The following is an 11172-nucleotide window of genomic DNA, read 5'->3' as shown; positions in this document are numbered from 1 at the left end:
TAGAGTGAATAAACAGGTACAATCCCTTAAACACAACCCCTTAGATTCAAGATCAGCAATATGTGATCCTCATTAGGGTGACTAAAAAGGTGTTTTGGATTAGACAAAAATCAGTTTTTATATGCAGGCGTGAGTGCATAGGTTCCTGCAAAAAAGTATTTCTTTTTTGTCTTCTGCAAAAAAAGTCTTTCTTTCTTTCTGTCCATGTCAATATTAATAACCAAACTCCTTGTGGATAAATTTGGCGTAGGTATAAAATAACAAAATGTCCTTTAGGTCTCAATAGATGTTACATTTCACACCCTCCTATAGATTGATTAACATATATTTAAATATATAATTTCATATATATATATCTATATCTATATTCAATGAGAGGAAAACGGTAGATTAACAAAGCAAACAAAAGTGAAATCTAGAGCTCTAGGATTACTTGATAGATATTTAGATAGATATCGATAGATATTTAAAAATGATTAAGATTAAAACACAGTGCCAATACAGAGATAACTAAAGAAAAGGCCAAACGCCACACAGGGGAAGGTCACTACTGAGTTAGGAGGGTGTGATTTAGCCTCACAAATTGGATGGGAGTTTCGAACGGAGCGGTTCTAGATCTGACGGGTGTCCATCGGAGGCACGCGGGAGAGAAAGTGCAGGTGACGTCCCTATAGAGTGAGCTTGGCCTCGAGAGCTTGGAGAAGTCTGTACTGGGGAGGACATGTGCCCGGATACCGAGCTACAAGGTTTGGGAGTTAGCGTCGGCGATGAAAACGGGGATAAGCAGAAACCGGGATCCTGAGGGGAAAGTTGACCTGCTCCCTCTACGGAAAGTGACGGATGGGAGCTGGAAAGTATGTTTAAATCCTCATAAAAGCGGCCTAGGGGAGAGTCAGTGCCTGAAATGTGGTGACCGGGGAGTTGGCCGGGACAGGAGGATTGTGGGAGAAGCAGGGATGAGTGGGAGCCGGTGGCACTGGAAGGGTCACTATGGTGGAAAGTTCTCCCAATTACGGGGCTTTGGATAGTCGGGCTTGGGGCTAACGGGGTGTAGCAAGGAGAGGCGTTTGCTGAGCCGTACTGAGCGAGCGAGGCAAGCGCTGACCTTTCTAAAGGAAGGTAAGTGGATAAAGCGGGTGGGATCTCGTGGGATGAACTCTCAAGGGCTTGGGAACGGTTGGAAGTAGGTGATCCGGGAGTTTGGAAGAGGTTTAATCCGGTGCAAGTCTTCCCGCCTCCAGAAGCAAACTGCAGGGAGCTTGTTTGAGAAGGTTTTGGTGGAGGTTGTCCATGATTGGGAGCATGAGTGAACAAGCCGAGAGGACTAGTATTTAATGAGGTCGGAAATCCACCGGTTTCAGTCGCTCTTTGGAAACGTCCCGGTGGCGTACTGGGTGGCGTACTGGGAGCAATGGCTTGCTTTTGCCTCGGCTGTGAATGAAGTTGCGCAGTGCTAGAAGTCAGAGACGCTGATGAAGAATAGCTCCCAAATGGGAATGCCGATGCTTGTTGACTGGAACCAGTGGCGCCAGACAAATGATGCGTTCGAAGGGATGCAAGAAGAGGTGTGTCGATTCCCGAACGTATCTTTGACGGGGAACCGGATGGAGAGTCTCCAGCTGATCCAGGACCTCCTAAAATTGGTGCAACTGTCTGAAACCTCTTTATCTTGCCAAGCGGCTCGTTTCTCGATCCGATTACGGAAACGGGAGGTCGGAAGAGAGTTGCAGGTAGATGGGGGTGGTGGGTTAGTGCAATGGCGACTGAAGTGGTCGCAGCAGCAGCTTGAAGAGGCGCTTGGATCAGGGGAGCCCAGATCACAGGAGTAGGAGACGGAGGAGCAGGAGGCGAGGGACTTTGCATCAGGTCGGCACAGTGAGCCATGTCCCGATCGTGCTGCACAATCTGCTGGATTATCTCACTTTCCTGGTAGTTCAAAGCTCCTGAACTCAAGTCGTGCTGGACCTTGTGCTGGAGAACCGAGTTCTTCTTGCCTAAGGGGTGAAAGACAAAGTTTTTGTTTTGGAGTCAGCAGAAAAACACTAACAAAACGTACCATGGTATTTCCATTTTTTGGTGGGGATATTGTATTCTATGGTATATAAATATGGTAATTATGGTATATATCAAAGTACCATGGTATTACCACTTTTTGGAAATGATAGCATGGTATTACCATGGTTTTGTTGTAACTATATTGTATTCTATAGTATATAAATATGGTAATTATGGTATGTATCAAAGTACCATGGTATTACCACTTTTTGGAAACGATAGCATGGTATTACCATGGTTTTGTTGTAACTATATTGTATTTTATAGTATATAAATATAGTAATTATGGTATGTATCAAAGTACCATGGTACAGTATAACCACTTTTTTGGAAATGATAGCATGATATTACCATGGTTTTGTTGTAACTATATTGTATTTTATAGTATATAAATATAGTAATTATGGTATGTATCAAAGTACCATGGTATTACCACTTTTTCTGGAAATGATAGCATGGTATTACCATGGTTTTGTTGTAACTATATTGTATTTTATAGTATATAAATATAGTAATTATGGTATGTATCAAAGTACCATGGTATTACCACTTTTTTTGGAAATGATAGCATGGTATTACCATGGTTTTGTTGTAAATATATTGTATTCTATAGTATATAAATATAGTAATTGTGGTATGTATCAAAGTACCATGGTATTACCACTTTTTTGGAATTGATAGCATGTTTATACAATTTCTTTGATGTAACTCATATTCCATTCTGGTATATGAATATGGTAATCATTCAGTATAGGACAGTACATACCAAAGTACCACTGTATTACCATCTGATACCATCACTTTACCATGGTACTATGCCTATAAAACTTTGCTCCAGAATTTCTCATAACAACAAACAGTTAAAAGCAGATGACAACACACGCAAAGTCACAATTAGAATTGATTTATTTTTAAATTTAAATTTAGAGTTTGTTTATTCATATATATATATATAAAACAAAATTAATTAAAAATGTACACAGCTACATATCCTTCATTAGTGCTTCATTATTCAGTCTTTGCCTCTTGTCGTGAGTATAGAGCTTAATATATAATTCATCAATTTAGCATTATTCAGATTTATAAATTCTATCTATCAACTCAGATGTGCAAAAATAGATTTCTAGCTATTTTTAAATATTATACAGTTATATATAGATATATTTTAAAATTAGTTATATGAAGGAAGAGTGCAATTGCAGCTCTTTCTCTCTCTATAAATATATATATATATATATATATATATATATATAATTGCAGCTATATATATATATATATATATATATATATATATATATGAAGACTTCAGATGCAAAAGCCTCTAAGTGCTATCTGAAATTTTCTTCTAAAATGAGTATTTTTATTAAGCTCGTAATTTTCATTGCCATTAAAGTGAAATAAGTGAACATAAACATTCAAGCTTAAAATAAAAGCAATAAAATAAACAAAACTAACAAAAAGTACCATGGTATTACCATTTTTTGGTTATGATAGCACGGTATTACCATGGTTTTGTTGTAACTATATTGTTTTCTTTAGTATATAAATATGGTAATTATGGAATCTATCAAAGTACCATGGGATTACCACTTTTTTGTTTCCTTCTTTTATATATAGAGAGCTGCAATTGCACTCTTCCTTCAAACGGATCATGTCTTTTTTATTAATACCCACCAAAAATGATAATATACATAATATACACCCTCAGGTTACGCCTAGAATATGAAATCAGAATCAAACGTGCACTCTATTCGATCTGTCCACAGTTTCCACAGCACTTTGATTCGTCTCACACTTCAGCACTTCACCCCTGTTTAAAAGCTCTGTGTCCGGGAGCCGTGGACTCGCCTCGGGACGACTCCGAGAGCAATCAGGACACGGGCCGAATGGAAATAACTCAGATCGTTCCTGTGTTTGACTGCTCCTCACCGACAGTCCCAGATAACACCGAGCACAAAGAGAGCGCAGACGTGACCTCTGCCGTACACGGGACTGATATACACAGGAGAGGAAGGGCACTTTGCTATGTTTGGTAATAATGACACACTATCACTCACTCTCACACCGGGCCGTCGAGGAGCCGAGCTCGACACAGGACACTTCTGATCTTCTGGCTCAACAATAGTACAGTAATAAAACATAAATGTGCCTTGAGACTGCACTTGATTTAATTCAGTGCTAAACTTCATTTCTGAATTTACATTGATTGGTCTTGGTAATCATAACAAAGAAAAAAAGAAAAAAGAAAAAAATATTTATTTAAATTATTGTAATCTATATATGTACTGTACAAATGTTTTATTTTAATTTATGTTAATTTTATTTTATATATTTTAATTTAAATTATTTTTACGATAATTTTATTATATATATTATATATATTATATAATTTTATATATATATATATATGTGTATCTATTAATCGATTAATTAATTCATTACATATTATTAATACATTTTAATTATAATTAATGAAATTATTGATTAATATACAGTATAATACACACACACACACACACACACACACACACACACACACACAAACAAGCACACACAGACTGTCACACACTCTCAGGGCCCTATCTTGCACCCAGCGCAATTGACTTTGTACAGCGACGCATGTTTCATTCCTATTTCTCACCCGGCGCACGCGGACTCTTCCCTCCACAGACGCACGTCGGTAAATTAGGGAATGAACTTGCGCTCCCGGGGGCGGTTCAGCGAAAAGAGGAGCGTGTTCCGGCGCAAACGTTCCCTGGTGCTATTTTGCAGTTTCAGAAAACAATTCCGCCACAGACCAGGAGAAACCTCGTCTAAAGTCAGCGGCGCGTTCAGATGCTATTTTAAGGGCACATGCTTGGCCATAATGTAGCTTGTGCACAACACACACACACTTTGCTTCTCTCATCTACACAGACGCAGCAGTTCTCATTTTTGCAAATCAGACATAATTACACAGAAAAATATTCCACACGAGGGAAATCATTGTTGTGTCCATGAAGATGTGAAAAAATAGGCATAAATCTAGCTTACACATTTACCCAAATTATCATACGCCTGTTTAACCGAAGCTAATTTGTGTGTGTTTCTCCGTCCCCAATGTCACTTCTCTGTGTTTTACGGCCCTGATGAGAACGTCGGTCTCCTCGGCTGTGAACCGCTCCTGGCGTGCGTCTGGCAAATCCGCCGTTATAATAGCAATCCGCCATGGAACAAGCGCGCCTGCTCTTAAAGGGAATGTGAGATGACGCTCTGATTGGTTTATTTCACGTTACGCCCAAACCACACCTATGAGTAATGAAGCTACTTCAGACCAACACATTTTAGATTTGCAATAAATGCAAGAGTCATTTATCCCGCCGGTATAATAGCAACAGCGCCCGAGATCCACCCACAAAGATACTTGCGTTTTGCGTTTGATACTTGCGTTTCAGATCGTTAAAATAGGGCCCTTACACTTAATACATTATAATTCTAATTAATTAAATCATTGATTAATATATAATACATACTCACAACACACACACACACACACACACACACACACACACACACACACACACACACACACACACACACAGTGGCCAGTTATTGTTTTTAGGGAGAACTCTTGTATTTCTTCCTTCCCAGAATGCCATATTGCAGACTGTCAGAAACAACTCCATAATCATAATTCAATATTCTTATTTTCTTCATAATAATCTGCTCTGAAAGGACGCTGAGGTGCTAAACTTCAAATTGGATTAGAGTTTAGGCCATTTTCTGATAGGAAGAGGAGCGATTAAACAGTTCTTCACCGCAGGGACTCACTCAACCTGTGTGAACCGCAATTCATTTCAACACAGATGCAGATCTATTTAATCTGTAATTAATTAGAGATGTCTATGAGCGACTGTGAGCAGTGGATAACAGAGTTCTGCTACAATATATATGAAGCACATCATATACACTTCCAGATGATGAAGGAGTTTCTCCAGAGGGAAGTTCATCATAATAAGCCCTCTTGTACACTGCAAAAATGCTTTTCTTACTTAGGAAGAAAAAAAATCGTTTTCCATTTGAATTAAGTTTTTTTTTTACCACAAAGGCAGATAATTTTGCTTTTTTTACGCAAACTTACTTAATTTTATTTATTTTTTAATCAGAAAACAAGATAGAATTTCTTATGTCATTTTACTTCTCTAGTAAACGCTTCTTGATTTAAGAATTTTTAGATATTTAGACTGGAAACAAGACAAAGCATTTTTTACAGTGTATTTTCTCATTGTGTGAAGTGAATAACTATGAACTGATTGAGTGTGTTGTTTTTCTCGCTGTGCCGGATGTGGATGTTTACAGTGACGGACAAGAGCTACTCAGGGAAATAAACAGTGTGTGTGTGTGTGTGTGTGTTGTAAGCAGCAGCGAGACTCACTGACTCGATAAGGCAGAAACCAGAGACACTGACAGAGAAATTACACTCCATTCTGAGACATTAAACACAAGAGGGAGTGAGAGCTCAGTTTAGCTCCAGTCACACATTCAACTGGTTCATGCCAGAGAGTGAGTGTGTGTGTGTGTGAGCGAGTCAGTGTGTGTGTGTGTGTTCAACTGGTGCACGCCAGAGAAATACAGTATAATACATGCAACAATGGATTCTCAGATGCTTTGTTCTATTCTACATAGTATCGATTAGTATGCAGTTCTAGTGTGTGAGTGCGAGCGAGTGAGTGTGTGTGTGTGTGTGTGCAAGCGAGTGAGTGTGTCTATGAGTGCGCGAGTGAGTGTGTGTTCAACTGGTGCACGAGCAGAGAAATACATTATAATACATTTAACAATGGATTTTCAGATGCTGTGTTCTATTCTGCATAGTATGGATTAGTATGCAATTCTAGTGTGTGTGTGCGCGAGTGAGTGTGTGTGTGAGTGTGCGAGTGAGTGTGTGTGTGAGTGAATGAGTGAGTGTGTGTGTGAGTGTGCGAGTGAGTGTGTGTGTGTGTGCGCGAGCGAGTGAGTGTGTGTGTGTGAGCGAGTGAGTGTGTGTATGTGTGCAAGAGAGTCAATGTGTGTGTGTTCAACTGGTGCACGCCAGAGAAATACATTATAATACATTTAAAAATGGATTTTCAGATGCTGTTCTATTCTGCATAGTATGGATTAGTATGCAATTCAAGTCAAGTTTATTTATATAGCGCTTTTCAAAATACAGATTGTATCAAAGCAGCTTCACAGTATTAAATTAAAATAATACATCAATGCTTGTTTCTAGTGGAAAACGTCCACGTTTGGTAATGCTGATCAATAGTATTGTTGATTGATTAATTAAATTAAATATCCCCAAATATCCCCAACTGAGCAAGCCAAAGGCAACAGTGGCAAGGAACCGAAAAACTCCATCAAGTGACCTAATGGAGAAAAAAAAAACCTTGGGAGAACCCAGGCTCAGTCGGGGGCCAGTTCTCCTCTGGCATTTTTATGAACTAGAGGTTGGATTTAACTATCAGATTAAAAGTATTATATGAATGCCTGGCTGAAGAGATGCGCCTTTAATCTAGTTTTAAACTGGGAGAGCGAGTCTGAGCAACGAACAGTATCAGGAAGGCTATTCCAGAGTTTCGGAGCCAAATGTGAAAATGCTCTCCTTCCTTTGGTGGATCTGGGTATCCTAGGTATGACCAAAAGCCTAGAATTTAGTGATCTTAAAGAGCGCAATGGATTATAGGGCGATAGAAGATTCGTTAAATAGACTGGAGCTAAGCCGTTTAGTGCTTTATAAGTCAGTAGCAATACCTTGTAATTAATACGGAACTTTATAGGTAACCAATGTAGTGATGATAAAATTGGTGTTATATGATCATATTTTCTTGATCTAGTAAGAACTCTAGCGGCGGCATTTTGGACCAACTGTAGCTTGTTTAATGAGGACGCAGGACAACCAGCTAATAAAGCATTACAGTAATCTAGTCTCGAGGTCATGAATGCATGAACTAACTTTTCTGCATCAGAAACTGATAGCATGTTACGTAGCTTAGCAATGTTTCTAAGGTGGAAAAAGGCTGTTCTTGTAACATATGAAATATGATTTTCAAAAGACAGGTTGCAGTCTAGTATAACACCCAGGTCTTTTACTGTAGAGGATAAAGTAACAGGACATCCTACTATGTTAAAGTTGTAGTGTGAGAGGTTTTGTGGGCGGTTTTTTGAACCGATAAGTAGTACCTCTGTCTTGTCTGGATTTAATAAAAGAAAATTGCGCGTCATCCAATCTTTTATATCTTTAACACACTCTGTCAATTTGGATAATTTAGCGTTTTCATCTGGCCGTGATGAAATATAGAATTGAGTGTCATCAGCATAACAGTGGAAACTAATTCCATGTTTCCTTATAATATTTCCAAGTGGCATCATATATATTGAGAATAACAGAGGGCCTAACACAGATCCCTGCGGCACTCCATAGTTTACTGGAGTTATGATCGATTTTTCTCCATTTAAATAGACAAAATGGTAGCGGTCAGATAAGTATGATCTGAACCAACTTAATGCTTGTCCTTGAACACCAGTATAATTTTGTAGTCGATCTAAGTGTGTCGATCTAACTGCAATTCTAGTGTGTGTGTGCGCGAGTGAGTGTGTGTGAGTGAGTGTGTGTGAGTGAGTGTGTGTGTGAGTGTGCAAGTGAGTGTGTGTGTGCGAGCGAGTGAGTGTGTGTGTGTGTGTGTGTGTGTGTGCGCGAGCGAGTGTGTGTGTGTGTGTGTGTGTGTATGTGTGTGCAAGAGAGTCAGTGTGTGTGTGTTCAACTGGTGCACACCAGAGAAATACATTATAATACATTTAAAAATGGATTTTCAGATGCTTTGTTCTATTCTGCATAGTATGGATTAGTATGCAATTCTAGTGTGTGTGTGTGTGTGTGTGTGTGTGTGTGCATGAGCGAGTGTGTGAGTGTGCTAGTGAGTGTGTGTGTATGCGATTCTAAACATACCCAGACTTTAAAGGGAAACTCACCCAAAAATGAAAATGAAGTCACCCTTTACTCACCCTAGTGTTGTTCTAATGCATTATTATGGCCTTCTATCTGTTTCTCGGACCACAGTGTAGATTTTTGGGTGAATTAACCCTTTGAGTGCCTTACCGATGCGGTCCAGGCGGTCCAGAGCGACGGTCTCGAACGCTCTCCTCATCATGGGATACTCCTCCAGGACCTCGTTGAAGTTATCCACCGACAGCGAGTAGAGGCGACAGTACGTGTCGGCCCGGACGCTAGCCGTACGTCTGCCGCGGGTCAGAAGACAGATCTCTGGACGAGAGAGGAGAGAAACACACCAATGATCACGTGCTCTGATGAGAATCAGCAGAGCGAACAAACCCAGTGAACTCACTGTAAACCAGCCAGATCCAACACACTAACGAGAATCTGAGGGTAACGTGTTTAACTATACATCATTTCATATAAATAACATTTATTATAAGAATTAATTATTTATTATAATTTGCATTGACATTTACATTGCATTTATAAGCATTTCATACTGGCAGAGTTGTAAGAATAATGCAAATTGTAGTAAATAAATTATTATTAATGCATTTAATATGATACTGTATAATTTAGTAATATAATTATAATAAATTGTATTTATAAAATGCATTTATAATTATAATAAATTGCATTTATAGAATGCATTTATAAGCATTCATAGTGGCAGGCTTATAAGAATATATTTTTTTCTTTAGGTTACTAATGTAAATTAGAGTTAATAATAAATTATTATAAATGCATTTATTATGATAATTATTTTGTATTACTGTCATTATTATTATTTGCATTTATAATCCTAATAAATTGCATTATTTTTTTATTTTAGGTTATAAATGCAAATTAGAATGAATAACACATTTTTTTGTAAATGCATTTATTATAATAATTATTAGTAATAATAATTAGTTTTTTCTTTAGGTTATAAATGTAATTTAGAATAAATAAATGATAGTAAATGGATTTAATATGATACATTATTATTTGCATTTATAATTATAATAAATTGCATTATTTTTTATTTAGGTTATAAATGCAAATTAGTCATTTTTGTAAATGCATTTATTATGATACTTATTACTACTAATAATTTGTTTATTATTTATGTTTGTTATTTAGGTTATAAATGTAAATTAGAATAAATAAATGTATTTAATATGATAAATTATTATTTGCATTTATAATTATAATAAATTGCACACTAAAAGTCTAAGAATATATTTTTCTCTAGCTTAATAATAAATTATTATTAATGAATTTAATATGATAATTTATTATGTATTTATAATTACAATAACTGACATTTATAGAATTTCATGTGATTGTGAAAACAGTTTTTCTTCAGAACAGTTAATTGTAAAATTATGTATTTTTTTAAGTAACTGAATTTGAACTCATCTTCTGTATTTACTGTATTAAAACAAATCTTTTATAGAACAATAATAATATCTATCAACATAAATCATACTATCAGCTTTTCCTGTAGACAAACAATTCCTAATTAAAGTTAGAAGAAAAATCCTGCAGGAAATGATGATTCAACAGTAAACGTGTGTGTGTGTGTGTGTGTGTTCTCTCTAAACACATCCAGAAGTGATCACAGTGTCTTTCTATCCAGGCAAAAACAGAAACAAGCTCCAAACCAACTATCCTTCCCCCTTTTTTGGATTAAACATGTCGTGTAATCCACAGGCGAAGCAGTAAATGCCACTCAGAGCTTAGAGGACTGGCAGAGCTCACATGTCACGCGGATCAGGAGAATTACTCTCTTTTATCGGGGTTCAAAACCGGAAACACTGAAGACCGGGCCTCTTTCACACACTCAACCAATACCCACAATCCCCTCTGCCTCTTAAGTGCCAAACATCAATATTAGGGACGGGGGAAGAAATCAATTTACAGACGCCGCGCGATTCCTTTCATGCACGATTCTGGAGCGACTCACGGAAAGTCAATAGTGAGAATTTTAGATTTATTAGTAATAATTCTGTTTATTAACAAAGCATATGCAGAAAATGCACTTGTTTGCAATGCTCCCTTGTGACTCTGTTAATCCGAATCTAATCGTGAGGAACATAAAGATTCGCAACAGTGATCAATAT

At 37.5% G+C, this 11172-nt stretch overlaps 1 protein-coding gene across 1 annotated transcript in view; it reads right to left on the bottom strand.

The window, feature by feature from the left end:
- Positions 1–576: 576 nt before the first annotated feature.
- hcn4 (hyperpolarization activated cyclic nucleotide-gated potassium channel 4) overlaps positions 577–11172 on the bottom strand; it is a gene marked incomplete at both ends in the record, with an annotated part of 87980 nt that continues 77384 nt past the window's right edge. The window contains 2 exons of the mRNA XM_084123493.1: positions 577–1994; positions 9170–9334. Of these exons, the coding sequence (XP_083979619.1) occupies positions 577–1994; positions 9170–9334 (1583 nt within the window). The remainder of the gene's footprint in view (positions 1995–9169; positions 9335–11172) is intronic.

Source organism: Abramis brama, assembly GCF_963993115.1.
Source record: "Abramis brama genome assembly, chromosome: 9".
Lineage (NCBI taxonomy): Eukaryota > Metazoa > Chordata > Actinopteri > Cypriniformes > Leuciscidae > Abramis > Abramis brama.
This window is presented reverse-complemented; position numbering and strand designations above follow the sequence as displayed.